The sequence below is a fragment of the Pipistrellus kuhlii genome, unplaced genomic scaffold, assembly GCF_014108245.1.
Source record: "Pipistrellus kuhlii isolate mPipKuh1 unplaced genomic scaffold, mPipKuh1.p scaffold_m20_p_1, whole genome shotgun sequence".
Classification (NCBI taxonomy): Eukaryota; Metazoa; Chordata; class Mammalia; order Chiroptera; family Vespertilionidae; genus Pipistrellus; species Pipistrellus kuhlii.
In genome coordinates, this window is record NW_023425404.1 from 106,855,300 (window position 1) to 106,880,818 (window position 25,519).

The following is a 25,519-nucleotide window of genomic DNA, read 5'->3' on the forward strand; positions in this document are numbered from 1 at the left end:
GATTAGGATGCTCTTAACGTAGAGACAATGGCCTGGAGGCTCTGGTCACCTCAAGCCCCACCATGGGATGGATCAGTGTATCCCAGACACTTCTGGGTATTCACTGCCAACCAGAGCACTAAGGCAGACTGACTGGTCAGCTCTGTTCTACCACCAGTTTCTCAAGCCAGACACCAACATCTGCAGGTCTCTAGACAGAGGAACAGGGAGTCTATGGCTCTCACAATCCCATCAAGGTGGGTTACTACAGTATAAATCTTCTGGACCTATGTCTTGGACACAGTTCTAGCAGCCAGCTATGACTGACAGCTGAGTAGCAAAAGAAATCAGAAATATCCATATCGGGCTAGGCAAACTGTACTTCAGTCTTGACCCTCACTGTCTTCCTTGACAACTTGATTTTTTACAATACAAAATTTATGTCTATAATTATTTTTTTCAAGGAGCTGTTCCAAATCCATCTTTAGGATGATAGCCAAGTTTGGTGCTTGGTTTTACATTCCATAATAATACCAACACTGTAAAATATGCTAACATTGTTTTCTTTTGCTTCTCAGAAAAAAAGGATAAAAAAAAGAGGTCATTTTTTTCAGCAGATTATTTACATGAAACATTCTCCTCAAAGTGTGGTGCATGCTCCAGCAGCCCCAGCCTCACCGAGAGCCTGTGTGAAATGAAAAATCAGAGTCCAACAACCCAGTGCACAGGACTGCGGACCTCAGCAAGGTCGGGATGCATATTAAAGCTTGGTCCATTTGGTCCAGAAGATTATTAAGTACAGGTCTTTCTGTTTTAGTGCCACACATTTTTATTAGAAGTGGTGGTAAGATAATAATTACAAGAATTACAAGAATCACATTAAGCTTAGGTCAGCACATTTTAGAAGCAAATCTCCCTTCTTTCCAAACACTTTGGCTAAGCTCTATGAGTAAAACTATGATGTGAAACAAAAATAGTACAATCACTGTTTCTCATTATCTCATTTTGATTCTTGAACCAAGATCAATCACTTTCTAAAAGCACTCTGCAAGCATAAAATATATTTTTTGTTAATCCCTTTGCAAAAATACTTCTTTTTAATTTTTTATGTCACCCTTGTCCTTTTTGTTGCAGATCAACCATAATTTCTTCAGCTTTCTCCCTATTCCATTTCACCAGTGTCCACAATCCAAACCCCATGGTTTAGAACTTGACTTATGGCATATGCTTCTCATATGCTCCTCTCACGCCCCAGAGGAACACTTCCAACCACCCATCTGGATGTAGTTTAGACCACAGCAGAAATAACTCGCAGGCCTTCCTCATTATCATCCACATAAAGGGGGACATCTTGCATTCTACAGAATATTTTACAAATAAGACCCAAACAAGTAACAGGAAACAATAAAAATTAACTTCTTATGCATGAGAAAGGAAAGAGCTGGGCCATTAAAATTTGTCTATACAAAAATTAGAACTTTAGTGTCCCTTAAATAGTAAAATAGATGAAACTTGGTTTTTGTGTCTATCTCCCTCTTCTAAGAGAGTCAAATGTTGTCCAATTGAATTTAACTGTGAACTACCACCCAAGATACTTTAGAAATGACAAAGTGAGAGAATTTAATATTCATTGAACATCTGGGATACATCAGCCTTGCGCTATATGTTTTACACTCCAGACCTTTAATCTCAACAGTGACCCTATATAATTATCTGCTATAGATGAAATGCATCTCTTTAGGCTTTAAATAGCTTATTGACATTAACTTATTAGTAATTTACCAAGAAAGGGAACCTTACTGGTTTTAAACAGTCCCAGTGCCTGGCCCCATTCCTGGCACTATCAAATGTCAGATTGGTCAACAATGTAAATGTGGTAAAGACAGAAAGGAAAAAGATGGGGGGAACATCCCTTTTATTTGGCAATTATGAGGCCTAATATGGCATGTGAAGGACTTTGGACTTCATCATAAGGATAATGATCATGTTTTATTTGCTATTACTTATTGCTTAATCTTGCATGGGAGTAACATCCGCCCAATATGTGCCTAGCATATATAGTGGGGGCTTAATAGATATTGAATAAAGGAATACATGCATATCAGATAAAAATTACATACAGAACTTTGCCTTTAGTAAAGACAAAAGCAAGCAAAAACCTCTTTCCCCGCGTGTGGCCACTAAAACTTCCTTTGCCTCTCAGGCGGGAGGGTGTCTTTGTTTTAACACAATGCCACTTGTCCCCAAGGAGGCCTGTCTGATGGATGGGCTGAAAGAAAGCAACTTGAGATGTTTGAACATGGTCCACAAATAAGACTGTTCTCTCATTTTATTCATCCATTCTTAATGCACAGAATGGCATGTGTAGAAGCAGCAAGATTTTTTTTTTTTTTAATAAAGAGGCCAAGCAAAACAATCCTCTTTCCTCAGCACTAAATTATTATATTCTCTTCAAAAACAGAATTAGCCAACCAACTAAAGCTTAACAATATACAATGTAGTGTTATAAATAACTTTTAATTTAAAATGTGAATTTAAATAGTAGTTTTATCATTCAATATTTGTTAAGCTTTCATTGTGAGTGTGGCATGTCACAGGCTCCTTTCTATGAATGATTAAAAAGTCCCGCTTCACTTAGCACGTGCTTTTCACTATGTACTTCTAGAAAACACATCATTGTTGTCTCAAGACCACTCAGATCGTTGTGGTAAGACTTATGTTTGTAAGTCTTGCAGTTCACTGAGGAACAGGAGAGTGATTTTACAAATAAACCACTAGTTCCAGAAAAGGTCCCAGGTATTCTTTTCAGGAGCAGAAGGAAAGGTGGATTAGGTGGGGTAGTGGGGATCATAAGGGTGTGGGTAAGAAGTCTTCACTGAGAGAGGACTTCTGCTGGAAGAAGGAATGTTAGTGATTCTCCAGCAGAATATAATGTTCCTAATTTTTTTTTAAAGATGAAATTACTGTTCTCTAATAATGAAGACTCCACAAATTAAAGCTCAGGCATGTATTACAATATTTCTGGTAACATTAGACAGGACTCTAGGACCATTCTCTAGAGAACTGTAATACTATTTATAACCCAAACTGTGACTCAACCAGAGGAACTTCGGAAACAGAGTTCCTAAAGTTCCCACCGTGTGCTCTAACAGTTGCTCAGCCACATGTGCTATTAGTTGTCCTCCCTGTTAGTAACAGCGCTTCCTTCCTGCAGATCCGCTGAAACAATACTCCATAAAAAAGGATTTACATGAAGGACAGCTGGAGCCGGTTGCCAGGGGAACTGACAATGTTCCAGACACATTCCACATTAGAGGGATAAACTTCAGGGTAGCCAGGGCTGTCGAAGGTGCCTTCAGCCATGTGGAAGTCTCCACCACAAGCTGGAAGAAAAGAGAAACAGTGAGTGCCAGGGCAAAGGTCAAACACAAGGCACACAAGATAAAGGAGAAGGAGCACCAGAGGAGCTGTTCACAGCATCTATTTCACACACACAAAAACCCATGACATATAAAATAATAATAAAAAATAAATGCTGAAAAGCCACAGGGTACACTGGATCAGAAGAAATCTTTGCAGTTCCTTTTCTCAAAGCCTTCTCTTCCTGTGACTATAACTTGTTTTAATCCCATAACCTCTCAGTATTTCTAATCAGGATGATTTTCAATCCTGGTCTACAGCAGGGACAGTGTTCCAGCTTTTCCCCTCCAGAGAAGACTGAGCCACACACAGATCTCCTGGGGATGGAAGGCTTTTAAATGCTGATAACAAGGAGCTGGCAGCTGACAAACAGCACTGACTAAGCCACCCAGGACTAGTGGCTCCTCCTCCTCTCCTTCCCATGTGCCACCATCCATCAGCCATCAGTGACAGCAGCAGACCCTGCTGGAGACAGACCTCGAGGAAAGGGAGACAGGAGAATAGCAGTTGTCTGTTCTTAAGAGATGCCATCAGACACTGTTAATTACGGGCTGCTTTAGCCAACTTGTCACAGAGGAGAACCCAACACATCGCCAAACAAGCCATCCAAGTTCATTCCAGCCAATTCTCCTCACTTCCAGAGTTCACTCTCTAAAACCATTAGTCACAATAGCCAAGGTGTGCAAACACCCTGCATGTGGATAGGTGGGTGAATGGATAAAGTTGTGGTACAGAGTTTAATGCTGCCAGAATTTACAAGTGTGTTAACCTAATTTGGAATAATGTAAGGTTAGACGCAGGAAACTAGCCTCCAAAGGTAAAGCTAAAAGAGTACCACATAACAAACCTAGGAATTCAGCTACATTCCTGTTAACCTAGTAGTGCCCTTGTTGATGTGTCTTACCTGATGATGATGCGGCGTATGTAGCATGGAAACCATCAGCATTCAAACTAGAGTCAGAGATGAACTTCAGTGTCAGAGCATTACTGAAGGAAGTAATGGGATGGGGCATGGAGGTGCCACAATATCGGCCTAAATAATGACAAGCAGAAAACTATATAATAAAGAGGCAATATGCAAATTGACCATTATACCTTTGCACACAGATGGCCACCCCCTGTGGTCACAATATGGCTGCCCCATATGGTCACAAGATGGCTGCCCCCATGTCATCACAAGATGGCTGGCAGGGGAGGGCAGTTGGGGTGATCAGGCCATCAGGGGAGCAGTTAGGTATCAATCAGGCTGGCAGGGGAGTGGTTAGGGGGCAATCAGGCTAGCAGGCAGGCAAGTAGTTGGGAGCCAGCAGTCCTGGATTGTGAGAGGGATGTTTGACTGCCAATTTAAATAACCAGCAGTCGGTCATCCCCTGAGGGGTCCCAAATTGGAGAGGGTACAGGCTAGGCTGAGGGACACCCCCTTTTCCCCCCAGTGCATGCTTATCATGCACTGGGCCTACACTGAATGATATCAGAGCATAGGCCAATATTTCTAGTAAACAGATTTACTAGATTCACAAGAAACCAAAGCAAACAAAGGCAATCATTTATTAGGAGAACCATTTAAATCAGGTTAGCGTTTGAAACAATGTCTGCGAATTAAAAATAAACTACAAATAGAAACATAGGAGAGATGATTTATAAACATGATAAAGGACAGTAGGAGAAGCTGAGGACAATGTAGATGGCCTGGCTCCAAATATAACTAATGCTAAAATCTCCAGCACAGCAATAAATGCACAAATAAATGCACCAGTGCTTAAAAGCAAAATATTATAGCCAAGAAAAGTGTGAATACTAGAACCAGAATACCTGGGTTTAACTCTGAACTCTACCATCTACTAGTTACATGACTTGGGCAAGTTACTTAAATTCTCTGTGCCTCGGTTTTCCCACTTGAGCAAAGAGAATATCAATAAATAATGAAACCTCTATCATAAAGGGGTGAGGATTAATTGAGGTACTATATACTAAGTTCTCACAATAGTGCTCAGCACAAGGTGAGTTCTAGATGTGTTTGTTAAATAATTTACCCTCATTCTTGGTCAAATCCTTAGAGATAAAAATCAAACAACAAAAAACACACACACACACACACAGAAGTGGGCACAGAGCAGAGCATATTCATTGCTTGCCTATTATTGTCTCAGGCACTGTTCTGGGTACTGGGAATTGAGCCCAAAAAAACCCCTTCTCTGAGGCACTCATCTTCTGCTTTACCAGGAGATGCTCAAATATAAGTAACTCATGGAGAACGTTTAAATAACTTGAGATTGTTTTTAGGACATTTTGGAACCTAGATAGCTGCAATATTTAGTTTTACTTGGGTGTTTTACAAATCCGATCCAGATTACTTACTTACTTATAATTATTTTTTTGCTTCCACTGAGGACAAAACCAGAAAATAAAAACATGCTTAATATGAATATAAGAACTGTGGTCAAGTATTGAGAAATGTCTCACAGAATGCTATTTAATGCTGGGGTAGACTGCATTTCACTACTGTTTGCAACTTTTAAATTTAAAAACATGCGTAAACTATTCGTGTCCTTGAATATGAACAAGCTGAGTTTCTTGAACCCCACATTGAATTCCAGTTTCTTATCCCCTAATTATCTTTACTTGGCCCATGCTGCTCTTCATGTTTATTGGAAACATTCTGACCTTGAATGACAGCACACAGATATGCCAGAATATAAATAAAACCCAGCCAAGGCCACAGGCAGAAAGGAGAGGACTCCAGGCACAGTACCTCGGAGGGGCGCGTCACCATAGTTGCCATCCAAAATTTCCAAAAAGTCTTGTGTGCATGTTGTGCTGCTTTCAAGTCCAAAGTGAGTAAAGGAGAGGGTAATATGATTGACTGTAAGAAAAATAGAAGTCTATTTAATAGCGTACTGGCAAACAGAACATACAGGGAGGGAAATTTTACTTCAGTTGATTCTTGCATGGGGTCTCCAGCAGGAAGCACTGAAATGGGAAGATCTGTCCAGGGGTGAGGGGGTGAAGAGGGAAAGTGACAAGTTCTCAGCTGAAAACACCTAGAGAATCTGAGATGCTGAACTGCTGGTGAAGAAGAGGACTCCTGGGAGGTGTCCTCCATGCGCTATGGGGAACATCTTGTTGGAAAATGTAGGCTTTACACATTTTTATTTCAGCCATAGCTATGTTCTTCTCCTAAGCATTTTTCTCAGTAGAATCATTCCTTAAGTCCTGGTTCTTTATGTGCGGTTGTAAATAAGACACATTCTTCTTCCTGGCACACATATCCTACCTAGCACTGTCAGTTTCACTGTAAGGCCAGGGCCCTGTGGTTCAGTCATTTAAAAAGAAAGCTTTGAATTATGTGCAGAACAGCAAGTGCTTGTGTGTGTTTTCCTTTTGACATTCTTCCAGGATCCCTTTCCTTGGAATAGGATCTTCCCCTGATGCTGGCTTTGAACCAGTGAGATTAAATCTAAATGCATTACAATTCATCATAAGTTATCCTGAGGCACAGAGTTGCTGGCTCAAGGCAGGGGGCCTCTTTACAGAAGGCTCGGTTTCTGGGGGGCTGGCAACTTGCTTTGGGGTTCCATGCTCCAGGCAGCAATTGGCTAAGGATTACGTCACCATCCACCAAAGTCTATGCACATCAGTAAAGATATCCATTTGTTAACTCTTGACATCCCAGGAAATGTGTTAGAGAATAGTTAAGCCAAAGTCATCATTTTTTTAGATTAGCTAATGGGGCCTCATTAGCGTAAGTGACTTTCCTGTTATCACCCAGGTCATTCATTGTAGAGTGGAGTCAAGAGCTTAATGCCTTTCTCACATTATGTCTGAAATCATAAATTTTTCCTGAAAACCTCAAGGAATGGCAGGGCTCAACTCAAGCAAGATTCATAATGGCCCGGGGGTCACCCACTCTCAGGTCACAGATTGAGTCCTGAAGGATCTCCTCATTCTCTCTGTCTGTAACCACCAGATTATTACCAGGTCTGAAAATAAGACTCCAGGGTTCCAAAAATAAAACAATGTAAGTACTCATTAAGTGTTTCTTCCAGGCCTGTGCTGGGATTTTTTTTTTTTTTAATACAAGCACTGCAGGAGAGATCAGGTTTTATAATTAACTTCCACTTTGATTAAAGAGCAATATGCTCAAGGCATTGCATTTCCAAACTATGAGTTATTAATTTTCCAGTCTATGGTTCTTATTTATTTATTTATCCATATGGCAACTGTTTTTGTGCATCTGCTACACCCAAGGCATAAGTGTCAAAAAGTGTTTACTTTTTATCAATTAGTTTTGCTTACCCCCACCCTCACATGCCTGTCAGTCAATACAGTAAGGTTATAGGGTGTTTCTTTTTCTTTGCGAAGCCTTGGAACTTAAAATAAAATTTAAATTAAGAATAAAATGTTAAAATAACTTTTATATCAAATTAGGAAATGTTTGTTCTTGTGCAGAGCAGGAATTGGGACTTAAAAAAAAAAAAAAAAAGAGGAAGGTCATCAATTGTTACCTCAGAAGAGATAAGAACATTAGTCATGGACGGACTTTCTTTGTTTTTGTTACTTACATGGGGGTTGAGCTTGAATTATCCAGCTGCAGTTCTGATTGTCTGGGTAGTTGGCAGGGAACAATGGGGAGGATATTGTACCAAAGGAGTTCGTGAGGATGTAGCCTCCACAGACTGAGGACACACAAACATACACACAGGTCATGTTCTCTGGACGCCCACTGACTATGCACAACAATTATTTGATGAATGAAAACATAATTGATTTTCCCTTATTTCCTAAATTCAGGCCAAGGAAGTAATCTGCTGAGGAAGCTGCACATAAGCCATGAGAAATAGCTTTTCACTGTACATTTATAGCCATATCCTTCAATTACAGGAAGTGGGGAGCCACATAGAGCCGCAGATTAAATGGCTATGAGTTGACTGAATCACTCAAACAAAATTCTGGCATTGATTCACTTACCCTGCCTATTCATAATTATAGGTATAGAAATAATCTTTTTATGGACGCTTTTTTTTTTATAGGAAAATCAATATGCAATTGAACACAAGAATGGCTGTGGATTATCAGAGAAGTGCAAAACTCTATGGGGATGAGAAGAGGGAGAGTCTGTTGCCAGTGAGAGTGAAAGAGGAGTGTCACGGAGGAGATAGCGGCTGGAGGAAGAATTGGGGGTGAGGAAGGGTAGTTCTGGGGGAGGGCAGCCTGGGCAGAAATACAGAGGGCAGTAAGGACTGCATCTACAAAGATTTGGCTGAAGTATGGGGCTCTGGGGGGAGTGGGAAGTGACACTGAATAAGAGATCAGAGCAGGTTCCTGGGCCTTGGGTAACATCTGAAGGAGCTCAGGTGCCATTCCCTGGCAGTGCAGTACCAGATAGATATTGCCACTTTCAAGGGCATGATCAGAAAGGGGCTTTTGCGAGTTCACTTTGAAGGAAAATGGAGAAAGGATGGTGAGATTGAGAAGGCTGTTATAATAGTCCAAGAGAAGGTCTATTGGGGACTTTTTTTTTTACTCTGAAGCAAAGCATAAGTGATTAATTAAATGGGGAGGGGGAATGTATTCAAAAACTGTTCTTTCTTTGAAAGCACAGAGAATGGTTGATGTATGCAGTCAGCCTTGCTCTGAAGTGTACAGTATGTCTTTGGGAGACCACAACCCAGAAACTCTCCCTAGCCAGGGCTCTCTACTAAGGAATGCAAGCAAACTCACTGAAACACACGAGTGGCCAAGCAGACTAAATGTATTTGAAATTACAAAGGTCATCTGAATAAAATCAGAGGCCTACAGAAGCCAACTCACAACCCTTCTTGTTCTGGGTTTCCTCTCTGACAGCAGGGTAAAGGATTAATCTCTAAGAATTAGCAGATCAAAGGCAATGAATTAAGAAGTCTTGTCAGAAGAATTGGAAAGTGGTGATTTAAGAACAAAAACAATGGAAAACAACACTGGCAGGTGGACAGTGGCAAGATTCAAGGGTTAAAATCTGCCTCTACATTACAAGCAAGTTGTAATTTATAGTGGTTTATCTCCTTTTCATGTACAACCTTGGATATATGTTAGGTAATTTATCTATGGACAAATGCATTTGGATAGACACTTAGAAATCACATCTCCCGTAGGAAAGCTGCTTGTAAGTATTGTTCTGAAAACTTGTCAGAGAGTTCTAGAGATCCAAAGGAAGTTGGCACCAAGCTAGACAAAGGTACATTGAAAGGATCAATAAATGGAATAATTGCAAATCATAGTTCCTTGGTTTTATTTAAGTTGTTGCATATGAAGTAGAAAGCTGAGACCAATTTCTAAAGATTGGCCTCATTTTATTGCAGCCCCAACAGAAGCACTTAAGGAGAGATGGCCAGTGCCTCAGAGAGACAACGCCCCCCCCACCCTCCACCCCCTGTACCTACCTTGCCTGAAATGAGCTTGGAAGCCCCTGCTCTGTCTAGAAGGGCCAGACTGAAATCTCACAAAGAGGCTATTTCCTGAAGAGGTGATGGGGTTAGTCAGCTGCTGTCTTCCACAAGCACGGGCAAGGCGGGTAGTTGTGGAGCTTAAACCATCATATGCCTACAAAGAAAGACAATGGGAAAATAATGGTTCAGAACTTTATACTTTCATCTAAAAGGCCCATGTATCCGCACATTGGTGAGATAGTGGAAAACAAAACACTGGCCAGATCGAATGCTTTATTCTGTTGTCGTATCACAGAGTTTCATGGGAATGTCTGAGTCTTTGGCCATTTTTTAGGGACACTATGGTGATTTCAGTAGGAGAGTCTCTGCCAGAGCACTATGAGATCTCCGGATGTCTTCATAAACACCTTTGCTCTCACAGCCCTCCTTCCTCCTTTAACTTCAAGGCTGTCACATCATAGGCCATACCCACAACATATTCTGAAAATGTCTGATGCAAGAATGAATACAGGAGCAATCAATGAAAAACAATGATGAGTCACCATTTCTTTTCAGAAACCCATCATTTGCTAGCACTTTTTGTTCTTCAGACAGTCATGGTTAAGAAGGAAGAGAAATGACAGAGTTCATCCAAGTGATAGAGTGATGTGAATTTAATTTAGAAAATTACCTCAAAAATTAAGGTAAGATATTGGGCTCTGTGTCCACCCAGGACTATGCTGGAAATAGGTGGCCTCCCATACTTACCAATGGAATAGAGTTTTCATTACATGCACTCAAAATTGCTGTGTTGGTTTGTGAAATTGAAGTTGACTCATTTCCTTGGAACTCTGTGTGAAATTTTTAAAGCTCTTATGTGCAAACCAGTGGTAAATGAGTTATTTTTCTTTCAGTGGTAATAATAAAAGCAACTATTCATTAAGTGCTTAGTATGTGCCAGGAACTGGACTCAGCTCTTAACGCGTATTTATCCCATTTTCTCCTCCCAAGAATCCTTCATCTGATGCACAAAGAGCCCAAATAATGTGGCCAAGTCACATGTTCCTGCAAGGGTGCAGGTCATGTGGAAACGAACAGCTAAATTCTAGAGCACAGAATTGAAACTCTCATTTTATCAAATGCAAGATACCAATTGAGTAGAATAGATGCATCAAATGGCCAACTACCAGGGTAGGATTAAAATATGAAATTAAAGTACTGTTTTTTTCACTCAAAAATGTCATTTACCTATAATAAGAAAGTCTAAGGAAAAAATTTAAAGTTCATGGATTTAATACAAGGAAGGGATATACCAATGGTTAAATATCTAGTGATGATTAAAATCAATGTTCTTTTTAGAGCATGAATATAATTGGGGAGCTATTTTTAGTTGAATTTATACAAGTAAGTGAACCAAACATTTATAAAGTTTGTAACTCGCTCACAAAGGGGGCGGGGGAGGGGACTAAAGATTTTATAATAATGAATTTTAAATAAATGTGATTCTGATGCAGTAATTATTTTTTGTTTTTAAGATTAATGGTCAAATTTTAAATCTATATATCCTTTAAATAAACATTAAAACTTATTTTTATTCAACATTTAAAGATGGGTTAAACTCTAGATGACATTTTTTTCTTTTTTTAAAAATACTTTATTGATATCAGAGAAAAGGGAGAGGGAGAGAGAGACAGATACATCAAGGATGAGAGCTAATCATTGATTGGCTGACTCTTGTATGCCCCCTACTGGGGATTGAGTCCTCAACCCAGGCATGTGCCCTGACCTGAAATCAAACCATGATCACCTGGTCCATAGGTCAACGCTCAACCACTGAGCCATATCAGCAGGACTTACATTTTCTTAACCAATTCAAAATATAATTTCTAATCTAGTCTGACTACTTTTTTAAAAATAATTTGGACACCTTAATAAAAGTAGTCAAAATAATGTATAAACCATATTACAGAACCTCTTAGGACATTTACACTTAACCCTACATTCCAATATTATCATCATTGGTTTAATTAAAGACTTTATTATTTCTATACTTGGTTTTCTACTTTCCTAAGGTGATAACTATGACAACTAGGGCTTCAATAATGTTATATTAATACTTTCAATAATGTTATATTAATACTTTCTCTTGACACTACCTTCTAGAATATCCAGGGTTACAGGGTCTGGGAAAGTATACTAATTGATCCTTAGTCAAGACTACTTGCTTCTCTTAAGGTAATTTGATTGTTTATTCATATAGAACAACATTTCTTAAATTCTAGTAGAACACTTGGGTTCTAAGAAGTTTATAGACACCCCCAGTTACAACAACACATCAATTAGAGTATTTTTACAAATCCATGAACTTACAAAAGCAAGATTCTTCTAGTCTTCTTTATTTCTCCCTAAATTCAGAGCTCTAGTGAGTGTATGAATATTATTTCCCTTAGATTGTCAAATAAGAAATGGCAATAGGCAACACAGCAATAGTCGTCTGGTGTGAATGAATAAAAATTACACGTGTTGTTTTTTTGTCAGATCAGCAAAAAATATATTTTTTGATGTGCCACAGAATTTTAGTAATTAAGTTTGCATGTCCAGTGAGATGAAAATGGTTGAAAATCTAGCCTTAAATTCTAGCTAGAGTTAAAACCAAACCAATCATTTGTGAATTTTAACATGGATGCTTTAAAATCTTAAGAAGATCTGGGCAAACATTAGCCCTTTTCCCAAGTTCACACATGTCATCTCCAGCATAAAGTGATGTGGGGAGCAAAACTGAGGCAGAGACTAGCATCCCTTTCAGATTATCTATATAGAGGCCTATGGTCAGAGTCCTAAGGACTGATAATTTGAGAAAATAAAGGAACTAAGCAAAGGGAACCCTTTCTGTTGCCATACACTTAATGCTGAGAAAAATAAGCATTATTTTACAGGATGCATTATTTAGAAGCTGGTGCCAGGTATTTCTTTCAGAGGGAAGAACTCTTTTTATAGCAGAACACCTTCACAGGCTCTCAGAGAATGGCTGTGATATATATTGTGGGTTTTTTAAATGTTATTTTAGATAATATATCCTCTATCCTCCACCTTCCCAATCTCTAAAATGAAATGGACATGAGAACAGCTCATATTGTTCATCAGAATGCAATGGGTTAAAAGATATCCAATACTTAAGATAGTTCCTAGTACATTTTAAGTACTTAATAGATATCCTCTACTACTAAGGTGAGGTGGGGGAGAGCTACATTCCTATTTAAGAAATGAATAAAGCTTAGAGGGAGGAAACTGGAGACCTGTGGAGGAAAAAACAAAAATTCGCAAGGACAAAGGTTTGTCCAGCCATGCTGATGCAGCAGGAGCCTGAGGAGGATACATAATCCACGGAAATTACTCAATTGGGATTATGCGGGCTGCAACTTCTGATGGCCTGGCTCCAAAAATTCATGCTCTTGTGCAATCGCCTCCCCTGGCACGGGGAGTGGTCTTAGTGACTTGCTTCTAATAAGCAGATTACAAGCATAAGTAATAGGATGTCACTTCCATGATTAGGTGATGGGAGTTGGACACTTCCGTCTTGCCAGCACTCTTCCTCCTGTTGTCACTCTTTTTTCTGTTCTACCAGTATATTGGTCGCTCTCATGAAGCTAGCTCTGTGTTATGACACACCCTGTAGAGAGGCCTGCATGGCAGGAAGCTTAGGGAGGACACGGGATACCCCTGTGCACAAATTTCATGCACCAGGCCCTCAAGTATATATACATTGAGTGGCAAGATTATTATGATCTCTGAATGCATAATATTCTGGCCACTCAGTGTATATCCTCTATATAATCCTATATAATGAAAGGTAATATGCAAATTGCCCCCTTGACCAGGAGTTCAACCAGTAGGCAAGCTGGCCAACCACTCATGTCCCCTCCCCATGGCCAGGCTGGCTGGACCCCACCCATGCATGAATTCATGCACTGGGCCTCTAATATATATACTGAGTGACCGGATTATTATACATTCAGAGATCATAATAATCTGGCCACTCAGTGTATATTCTATATAATAAAGAGGGAATATGTTAATTGACCTTCATGATATCAGAAAGATGGTGCTGCCCACAGCCAATAAGAAGGGAATATACTAATTGACTTCCATGCCCTCAAAGATGGCGGCACCCACAGCCACAAGATGGAAGCACCCAGTCCCCTCAGCCTCACCAGGGCATCAAGTGCACAGCATGGTCGGGCCCGCCCCCAGGCAGGTCCAGCCACTTTGCACATCTGCCCCCAGAGTCCCTCAGCCCCCCAGCTACCCAAGGCTGGCCCAAGGCACAGATAAGCCTCAGATGGCGGCTGCACAGCTGCCCAGGGCTGGCACGAGGCACAGGCAAGCCTCAGATGGACCGGTTTCCGAGGCTCAGGTAACCAGGGCCCATCAAAGCTTGTACTGCTGGCAGTAGCAACAGCAGCTGTGTGATGGAGGCATCGCCTTCCCGATTGCCAGGTCACCTCCTGCCCTTGAGGGCTCCTGGACTGTTCAATGCAGGCCTCTAGCATTGAACAATAAAAAAGAATAAAATCTTACCATTTTATCAACATGGATGGCCCTAGCAGATATTGTGCTAAATGAATAAGTCAAAGAAAGACAAAAACTGTATTACAATATTTCACTTAAATATGGAATCTAAAAAACACACAAACAAATGAAAACAGAACAGAAACAGAGTCATAGATACAGAGAAATGATGGTTTCCAGAGGAAAGGAGAGTGGAGGAGTGGATGAAAAAATAGAAGGAGAAGTAAGAGGTACAACCTTGAGTTATAAAATAAATAAGTCTTGAGGATGTAATGCATAGTACTGGGAACATGATCAATAATATCATAACAACTTTGTACAATGATAGATTGTTACCAGAATTATTGTGGTAATCATATCATAAGGTATAAATTGTAAGAATAACTGTTTTATACCTGAAACTCATATAATGTTGTAAGTAAACTATAGTTTAGTAAAAACTAGCCATGAGAATTACAAACCCAAATTCTCTTAAGTGGTCTCCTCTGGGTCTGGGGGCAGGGAATGGTGTCGGTGTGGGCTACACATGGAACTTCACTGTCTTTTCAGCAACTTATTACTTTTGGAGAAATAAAGGATTTGAAATAAATATGGTAAAATATTAACATTTGCAAGTCTAAACAGAGGGATGTTCTTGTTTATTATATACTTTACATGCATTATGTAGGCTGTGCTTTACTATATACCTAAAATATTTCATAATTTCATATTATTAATTCTAAAGAAAAGAGAATTGGGGGATGGGGAAGAATGAGATTAACCAAAGAATTTATAGGCATATATGCATCACTCATGTACATGGACAATAGTGCTGTAAAGGTCTGGGGGAGGCAATGAGAGTAGGATGGGAGGGGCCATTGGGGGTGGGAGGAAGGGAACATCTGTAATACTTTCAACAATAAAGATAAATTTTAAAAAAGAAAAGAGAATTTATATAAAGAAATAATAAGGAATATAGACTAAGATTCACATATACTCTTCATAGCATTTTTATAATAATAAGAAAAATCCCAATGTTATCTAAGTGGAAAATAGTAAGCTAATGGCTAATGAATCTGGTATGTCTATATTATTGGTTATATAGTCAAAGATAATATTTTTACAAATAAATGTATTAAATAATGCTAAGTGAAAAAAGTAGAATACAAAATGATATGTAGTATTTCCTCAACTATTATGTTTTTGTGTGTATAAGTGCATGTGTGGTTGTATGTATATGTTTCTGTAGGAAATAAGCCAAACTTTTAATAATTTGTCTCTCTGTTGCAATATATGGAAGGCACCAATTTCTTATTTCTTCTTTTCTGTATCCTAAAAATGTAATATGAGGAGCATGTAAACTTTTAAAATAACGTATATATTTGAAATGCTTAAGTGTTTAGTGTTTAGCCAGACATACATGTAAATGATCACATACAGAGACATAACAAAATGCTATTCACATAACAGTACTGCAGTATCTGAGTCAGATGGATATTAATGCCAGTTAATCTGCCTTTTGTTGCCTGTCAGGAATGTATCAAGTCGAATGGATATGCTTCTGTTTTAAGATCTCCAAGGTATTTGTTAGTTGACCAATATCTACAATGGAAATAGATCCCAACTCCAGGCTCATATATCCAATGGCATTCCAAGACCTCATGGCTTGTATGATCCTATAAGCTTTGAAAGTGAACATCTCAAACTGAGGTCTTCTCCCTCTCCCCTATTTCCTCCTTCCTATTTATTTCTTGCCTCAATAAATGCATCTTATATCTCCCCTTTCTACGCCCCAGTCCAACGGCTCCTGTGTTCTGTGCATTCTCTCTCTGGTATATCTCTTAGATGCTTTCCCACCACCACCCCTGCAGGGCCTCCTGTTGGTGTACTGGTATGGGACCTCATCACATCTGGTCTCAATCACCACAGCAGCCAGAAATTCTCCCTGCCTCATGTGCCCCCTTCAATTCAAACAACAGCCACTGTGTGTGTGTGTGTTCTTTTGAAAAATGTAAAATATAATACAAAAGGAAAGTGGAGCATCCCAATACTTTAAAAATTGCACTACATAAAGACAAGCAATCACTGATGCTCTGCTTGAGAACTAAAGAACAAGGACTGATAGGAATGCAGTGCGTATAGCACTTCAGTCCATACTCTCCTCTAGGATCAAAACCCAGCCTCTCAGAGTGACTTGTAATCACCTTACTGAAATAGTCATTACTTATGGCCCAAAACACATGACTGAGGGGGGAAAATGAACATAGCTCCCTCAGTAATGTTTGTATTTTCACTTCTAGGAATTGGGATATATTTACTCATCTTATTGGAGAGTAAATGAGGGGAGGGGTATATTTCTACTGAATCTTCTATCTTCTTGTTTTACTGACTTTCATCTTGCTCATGCAGAAAATAAACCAACTAAATGTGTGGGTTAAAATTATTAAAATCTGGAGTAAACAAAAACTATTTTAATTTACAAGGAAAATACACAGCATATTTTACAATTCCCAAGGTATGACAATGCTTCGACATTGAGCTTTTCATGCAAATAAACTATAAATATATATGAATGTGCTTCTATTTTCATTTTCTGCACCTATTACTTTTTTTCTTTTTAACTCATTTGTGGATATTCTGGAAGGTATCAAAATAACACGCTTATGAAGTGATGAAATTCACTGAGATGATTTTGAAGTATACGTGAATAAAGGTATCTATAATAATAAAAGTGTAATATGCTAATTAGATAAGTCAGCCACATGACCTTCTGGATGTCATTCTGGATGTCCTTCTGAACAAAGCCACAGTGATGGAGCCAAGGCACAGGAAGTTAGGTGCAATCAGGCAGGCAGGCGAGCAGTTAGGAGTGATCTGGCAGGCAGGCAAGTGGTGAGGAGCCAGCAATCCCAGATTAGTAGGATTAGGCCTAAACCAGCACTCAAACTTCCCCCAACAGGTCCCAGATTGGAGAGGATGCGGACTGGGCTGAGGAACACCCCCCTCCTTGCACATATTTTGTGCACTGGGCCTCTAGTCTCTCTCTATATATGTCTAAACATGAAATATAATAATTAGCAGGGTGTCACAACCACTCAGGAGAAGCTGCTCGCACAGATGGTGGGAGGCGACTGCATGCTGGCCCCAGCAACTAAGCAGGGAGGCTGGGGCTGGGAGCAGGCCAGAGCAGAGACACAACTCACAGGGTGCCTGCCCCCACCCAACAGACACAACACCGAGGCCTGCGTTGCGCCCATCAGGCACTAGTTCTGGACCCCTCGCATGATTTTAATTGTGTGCTGGGCCTCTAGTATATATATATTAAGATATTAAAATACTTTAAGATAAAAATAATAATCTATTTAAAAACTAATAATGATAATTAGCAATGAACTGAGGATTATAACCCAGTTCTGTAGTTCTATGTGCCTAAGGTTCACAAATTTTAGAAGGTAAATTAAGACCTTTAAAATAGTATGAGTAGTAATACAAGTAGTAGTAGCAGTAACAGAAATATTAGGCATAGCAGCCAGCACTTATCTGTACTAGATACTGTGATAAATGCTTTAAATACATTTTAAAATCCAATCCTTACAACTTTATGTTTAAGTTTGTAAGACTGAGGCTCAGAAAACATGTAGTTAACTTGCCCACAGTCACACATTGAGTAGTGTAAGAACAGTACCCATCTGATCCCATCCTTCTGACATCTTATCAGTTATCATTAAACCAACTGAAAAGACAGAGTCAAGTATCATCCATTGAGGATATAATATTGAGAGAGTATGCGTCTGTGAAGCTAAGTGAGATGTCCGTGGCCTCCTAGAAAGATAATTATGGGAGCTCTATAATTAGAATGGAAGTCTCCTCTCACTTACCCAGGCCTGCAATAAAGCATCTTCAGTGGCATTTGAGAAATGCTTCCTTGGGGCCCCTGTGGATTTCAGAGGGGTTGGCACCTGTCACACATTCCCTCCTACTGAACATTCATGGGATTCCCAGCATGGCTAATCTGGCAGACTGTAACAAAGTGTGCAGTGCCTGCACCAATAATAAACCGAAGCTTATATCCCTGATTTCTAAACTCAGTGTCATTCTTGAATTCAGATATACATCCACACCTGTCCTTTTCTAACCACAGCCTACCTTTCTGGTCTGGCACGTTCTCTTTCCTCATCTTGCCCCTGCTGTAACTTGGCTTTTATTCTTTACTTCAAGTTTAACTCCTTGCAACACACGTCTGCTGCTTTAAATTGTCTTAAAACTTATCAGGGGGGAAAATGTGCTGAAGAATAAAATATTTAGGGTATAGAGTAGATCATGTCCATGAGGGTGCAAAGTCCTTTTTGAGGGTGAGAATCCATGAAATATTTTCACACATTGCATATGTAGCATAGCTGCTGATGGAATTTTCATTTTTGGATGAGAACTGCTCTATGATAGAGGAAATATCAAGTGATAGGGAAGGGAATCCCTCAGGAAATTATCCAAGCTGTTAGTCATAAATGCGAGGACAGAGAGGAGAACATTGCTCATTCTAGCAGCTTTTCTTTTGGGTGGGGAGGAGGAAGCATCGGTTTCCAGTCATGGTACTTTCCAGCTACCCTGCCCTGCAATTAGTACAGAGTGAAATGTGCAGTTACTCGCCTCACAGACAGTGTCACTGGTAGTCCTTTGTTCTACATTATCACACTCAGTCCACCACGTCTAATAATTTGAACTGTTCTGAGCAGTGACTCCAATGTTAATATAAAAAGAAACCCACAAAATTCATTTTATTCTCAAAGAAACAAGCCTGCAGGGAGATTCTGAGCTGGCTTGTAAGCAAAGCAAAATAAAGCCTGAATCCACAGACTGAGAACTGTGGCTTCCCTTCCTTTGTTCTTTGCTTTGGGATGTAAAGTACTGGCACAGCGTCTGGTGCCTGCTTTGGAGCTGAAGGGCCAAAGGGCTAAGCAGTTTATCAGAAATAAGTCACTAACATTTTAAAGAGATCATCAGCCAGCAACCATCCTCAAGTTTCAGATGGAAAGTAACTTTTTTGTGGTGAGGGTTGAAGCAGAGAGGGAAGAAATAAGGAGGGGAGCGGGAGGAGAAGAGGTTGATTTCTGTCTTGTATTATTTGTAAAACAATAAATATTTAAAGAAGAGTTGTTTCCACTGTCTCTTTGAAGCCCAGAGTTCTATTATTCCTGTGTCTATCTGATCTGTTTTGAAAATGATCAATGTTTTAAAAGGAAACACATCTTGGGTAGTGTCTTAAAAAAATAAAACAAAATGTGAAAATTGCAGTCTGTGTTTGCCCTGTTCCACCCTGCACGTTATCGTCAAATAAAGTTCATAAAAACAGACACTGCAGCTCTGTGCTGGGGGTGGGGCATCTGGTTTTCTTCAGTTCTAACCAGACCCTTTGCTTTCTTCCTCCCAGATCAGTACAAAAAGCTGCGGGACAGAAACGACTACTCATCCTGGGCCCTTTCTTTGTTCTAGGCTCAGTCAGCCCTAGTGAGTGAGTGTTTTCTCCAGATGAGAGCCTGGTCTGCTTGCTTTTATCTCTTTCTCACAGGCAGACATTCCATTGTGCTGAGCAAAGAGGAAGCAGAAATCAGAGGTTGGGGACTCCGGGGCCACTGGGACTGCTGAACTGACTTCTCTCACTGCTCTCACGGGGAACTCCAAGCACCCTGTCCCAGAGATCAATAAGTGCTTGCAGGGCTATGTGAATTTGGGCTCTGAAGAAAGTCTCTAAGTAATTAAACTATTAGTTGGAGGTCACTTTAAAGCAGCCTTCCTGAAAGGGAACATAATGGAGCCTTTTTCACGTTGACTGTACGGAGCCCTGCCTCCCAGTGCTCCCACTGCTGCCTCCACAAGAACGGCTCACAAAGTGTGTCATTCAGAGCCCGAGGTTAATTAAACTGGCCTGCCCGTTGTGAAGGGACTGAGCAGACAGGTCACCTAATTAGTGGAAACTTGAGTGCAAGTCGAGCTTTGTCAATAGGACCCCATGATGCCATTGCCATTTCAGTAGAAGTCAGGAAATTCAGGGTCTCTGTTTGTTTTTGTTTTTTCACTATAGCAACCTATAATTCTAGAAAACACACAACTGTGATGTTATCTAAGTTATCATGTGGCTCCAAATAGTGAGAATGCCTATCAATAATTGTTCCAGGAAGTGAACTCTACACAGCACATTCCCAAAGGTGTCACCTGCAGTTTCCCACTGATCATCACAGGAGTGGAGACAGCAAACATGCCTTTATTCCTTTGTCCAGCCATGCATCCAAATCAGTGCCTTCGGAGCACAAAGTCTGCTGCCCTGGGTTATACAGAGGGGATGGAGGTTGTGTATTTTACTGCTCCATTAAAAATTTGTCATTCATTTCTTCCTCTTGCTGAGCCTTGCTTTCAGTTCCATGAAACCAAGAGTGATAGCTTGGGGCTGCCTGTGGGGTTACCCTGCCTCCGTTTGGCACCACGGGGGACTGGGCCAGCTACAGGGAGTACAGCAGGTGGAATTGCTCTTCTAGCCAATGCTGGTGGATGTGCACCCCAGAGGGTGACCAGAAGTTTCACTTGGGCGAGTCTGACTGTGACTTCCGGAATGGACTCACTGCTGACATCACCTGACCCTTAGTGTCCGTTCCGTCAAACTCCAACCATGTCCTCCTCTTTCTACACATAAATACGACTCCTCTTCCCCAGTTTCCCTCTTTCTGCTTGGGTTCCCTGGGCACTTGATTTTATAAGTGAGCGAGCAGGCTGAGGTCCCCAGGCCGGGAGAGGGGGGGGGGGGGCAACCCCAGACACCAGTGCCTGGTGCCCAGCACTTAGTTGACACCAAAGTCGGGGTGGACAGATGGGACCCAGAGCGCCCCGCTTCAGAGCAGAGACACTGTCCACTTCATAGTTAGATCCTAACATGTTTCCTTAGGTTGGGCTGATCTGTAAGAGAATTCACAATGTTCTAAAGTAACCCTGATTTTATTCTCTCTCCCTATTTTTCTACTTGTCTTTTATTCTGCCATTCAGTTCCCTGTACATAGGCTATAATTTTTTATTTTTTACCAAAATACTTACTCTTACTTTAGACTTGCTTACATCTTAGTGCTGATCCTACTATTAATTTCTACCTTGTATTGATGCTGACCCATCTGAACACCAGTTTTCTTCTTTTTTAAAATAAGGAGATGACAGTAAATTATTTCTGATCTCTCATTTTCCAATTTTAACATTCTATGTATCTATGTGTATATGATTATTAACCATAATGACTGTTAAAATTAAAATTTCTGTTTCTGACAATCCAAACTCTTATGGGAGTGTGAAAACACACACACACACACACACAAAAAAAAAAAAAAAAAAAAAAAAAAAAAAAACAAAAAAAAAACCCACATATGATGGCTAGTCTCATCCAAGCACAATTTACCTCAGTATTAAACAGTACACTTGAGGTCCATTAAAAATTCCATGAACACAAACATTATCTGGTAACATCATTGGCAGCTGAATATTTTTCTCTTTGCCAATGACTCTGTATAAGCGACAGGACCATGAAATTACTTTGCATGTCTCCAGAATGAATGATTGGCTTTGTATGAGCTGAAACCGCAGAGATATTTTGTAAGATATTGGACATTAAGTTAAGTTTCACATCCAATGTCCATCGAGCTGTAAAGGATAGATGGCTGGTGCCTCAATGCCTGCCTTCATGAATCCCTGGACAACTCACTGTAAGTTGGAGCCAAGCCTCCAGCCTCGCCAGGACATTGCCAGTCTGGCTCCAAACCTCTGCCGACCTCCCATCTCCATAATTGAGTCCACTTGGCAACCATACACAGCAGATCTCTGCCCCAATTTACCTGAACAGTCCTCTTTCATGTTTCTTTATATTTTCATAAGGGTGATTTATAAATTGTAAAAACAAAAGTGATTTTTAATTTGTATATGATTTATATAATTTTCAATAAATACGTTTGCAAGTAAAAAAAAAAGAAAAAGCTATGGTTGGTGTGTGTTCCAATTTCTCATTCTAAAAGTATGAAATTATTAGGACCAATCTGTCTTTTCTGTAGGTCTCTGTCCTGATAACCTGCCTTCATCAGTTATCCATTTACACCTTACATTCAACTGCTCTTTTTCCACCAAGCTACACATGCAGCTTGCTCTTTTGATATGTGTATGCTTCCAGAATTAAAATCTATGTGTATATGATTATTAACCATAATGACTGTTAAAATTAAAATTTCTGTTTCTGACATATTTAAAAACATAATTTTTCATTGATCTTGCCTTCCCTCTAAATCATTCACTTCCATCATTCTGGGAAAGAGAGAAGGTCTGGAGTCTTCCACTACCACACACATCATTTTGGTCCTTACAAGGACATCAAAGACCAAATCCAGTGGTTTCGTTTCAACCTATGCTACCCACTTTCTCTCAGTGCCCTTCCTCGGTCTCCTTCTCCTCTGTTCCTTCATCTGCCCCTAACTGTTTTCCAGAGTTTACTTGGCCCTTTTGTCTTTATAAAATTCTCCTATAAGTGGACACACCTACATCTGTAGTGTTAATAACCATCTAAACATATAGAAATTATCCTCAAATAGATATGTCAGCCCACACCCCATCCAAAGCACTGAATTCATGTGTTGAACTCTATAAGGGTTTTTACTCAGTTAGTCAATGGCATCACCATTACCTATTCTTTAAGAGAATAGTCTAAACTCTTCTGTCTCTTATCTCCCAGCCCACCCTCCACCATGCAATTAGCCTCTCATTCCATCCTAAGAGTTTTTCCATATGGCTTTTTTCTCCATCTCCAAGGCCACTGCCCAAGGTTTCAAAGCTTCCAAAACAGACTTTATACCTTCTTTCTCTGCCAACAGTGTTGTAACAACTGTCTGTTATCATTATAAAATGTGGTTTTGAGTGTATTACTCCTCTGTTTTACAGAAAACTTTCATTTCACATTCTTCACAAAGCATATAAGAGTTTGTCTAATTTGGAGTCTTCTATAGACCCATGGTTTCTACATGTTCTCCAACAAATAGCTCACTCCAAGTACAGCACTCTCCTTTCCTATTCCCAAATGTCTGTGCATGTTCACACCTCTGTGCACAACTGCCTTCATTCTCTCCCTGCAGCTGCCTCTTCTGGCCTCACTACACTTTTCTCCCAGGGAATGAATCTTCAGTGTGAAACTCTCTGGCTTCCAGGACTAAATGAGTCATTTTTGTTTTCTCATGATTATTATTATAATTTATTGAGTCCCAGGTACACTAAATGCTAGGCACCATGCTAGGACAAAGATTCATAAACATGTTCTTTTTGTACTGAAGACATTGAGGCCCAGGATCACAGGTCGGCGGTCCTGGATCCTAAGGCCACTTCCCCTTCTGGTAGCTCAGGACATTTTCCTCCTCTCTGTGCGGATTGAACATGCCTCTGAGGGCACTCATCATCAGCGTCATTAATGGTAGCAGGAATTGAGAACTTTCTATGTGACAGGCAGGTCACGTTCATAATTGCAAATATCCTGACAACAAATCTGACACAGATGCTATTACTATCCCCATTTCCTAGTTAAGGAAACTAAAGTGGAATGATTAGCTTTCTCCCAGCTAGAAAGTGGCAAAACCCAGACTCAGTTCAGGTCCCCAGTTCAGAGCTAGATTTCATAACCATGGGACTGCTGGGGTAATGCACTTTGTATATCAGTGTGTTACCCAAGTGCTTTGCGGCATTAGCTTCTGAATGCCCAATTTGCCCACTGGCAAGGACACTCCAACTTCTTCATACAGAGCATTCTGATTCCAACAAGTTGTTTGGACTAACACTTTGTGGTTTTTACCTTATATGCCAGACTGGACTCTTCCCAGCACCTGTCTTTGGGTTTATTTTCCAATCTCCATGCCTATGACCAGATCATAGCTGAGGTTTCACTTCCTCCAATCTGTCCCCTCTTACTTCAGTTTAAGTCAAGCCCAGCTGCATGCTGAGATAAGGCAGTGCTTAACAGAAAAGCCAAGCTGTGTATTTATATTTCAGGTAGAGGGGGAAAGCGTACTCATGACCACAGGAGGGAAATGATGCATCCATGCTGGGTGTGCCTTTGACCTAGGTCTTGTTGCAGTCACACACCATTGTATGTTGAATTCTATGGTTTATGGACTTTATCCAGGACAAGAAACTGTACTTGGCACCATATAAGGGTAGGGAACCAGTGATGGAGAAATGCCCACAGCAGGCAAAACTCTGAAGTAGACAGTGTTTCTCTGGCCCATTCACACTTCTTTTGAAGGCCCCTCTTCTGTTTCCATGCTTTACTTTGCCTTCATCTTTAAAGGCTATTTCAGAGAGTGCAGAGTTCCTGGTTTGTAATTATTTTCTTTCCTCAAACTGAAAATACCACCCTTGTCATTTTTGCTTCTAATTAACCCAACTGCAAAGTCAACACTGTATCTGCCCTTTCCTTAAAGGTAATCTGTTCTCCCACCCACCCACTCCCCTGGCTGAATGTAATATTTTTTTCTTTATCTTTAGGTGTTTTTATTTATTTGTTTTTTGTTTTTTAAATAACTATGTATTTCTATTTATTCTGCTTAGCTGTTTGGATTCCTTGGTATTCTTGTTTTTGTCTTGTTGATGTCTTTCATCAGTTTTAGAAAAGTTTTAGTCATTAGCTATTAAAATATTGATTCTGTTCCATTTTTCTCTCTTTTCTTTCTGGAATTACAATTAAATCTATGTTATATATTTTTAACTCTACCCTCTGTGTGTCTTTACCTCTCTTCTGTAGTTTTTATTTATACTTTTTTGCCAGATAGGTTTTTCTCATTTACCTTTCAGTTCACTATTTCTATCTTCATCTATAATGTGCAAAAAAAAAAAAATGTATCTAATATGCAAAAAAAAACTTCCACTGAGAATTTAATTTTAGCTACTGTATTTATACACTTATAAATGTTCAGTTAATTCCTTTTCTTTCTTTCAATGCTACTTTTTATTGTTTGCAGCCCTTGCTAAAAGTTTTAAATTTTACCTTTACTACCCTAAGCTTAGTAATTACAGTTGTTTACCAACTTGTGTCTGGTAATTTTAGTATCTGGCATATCAGTGTATTGTTTCCACTGTCTGTTATTAATGTTTGCATCTCATTTATGTTA

The 25,519-nt window shown here is 39.9% G+C and overlaps 1 protein-coding gene across 1 annotated transcript in view; it reads right to left on the minus strand.

Annotated features, from left to right (window-relative positions):
* Positions 1-25,519, minus strand: part of CUBN (cubilin) — a 291,544-nt gene that overhangs the window by 122,145 nt on the left and 143,880 nt on the right. Inside the window, exons 32-36 of the mRNA XM_036459129.2 lie at positions 9,819-9,978; positions 7,962-8,075; positions 6,152-6,262; positions 4,304-4,432; positions 3,230-3,362 (exon numbers count right to left, since the gene is read on the minus strand). Of these exons, the coding sequence (XP_036315022.1) occupies positions 3,230-3,362; positions 4,304-4,432; positions 6,152-6,262; positions 7,962-8,075; positions 9,819-9,978 (647 nt within the window). The remainder of the gene's footprint in view (positions 1-3,229; positions 3,363-4,303; positions 4,433-6,151; positions 6,263-7,961; positions 8,076-9,818; positions 9,979-25,519) is intronic.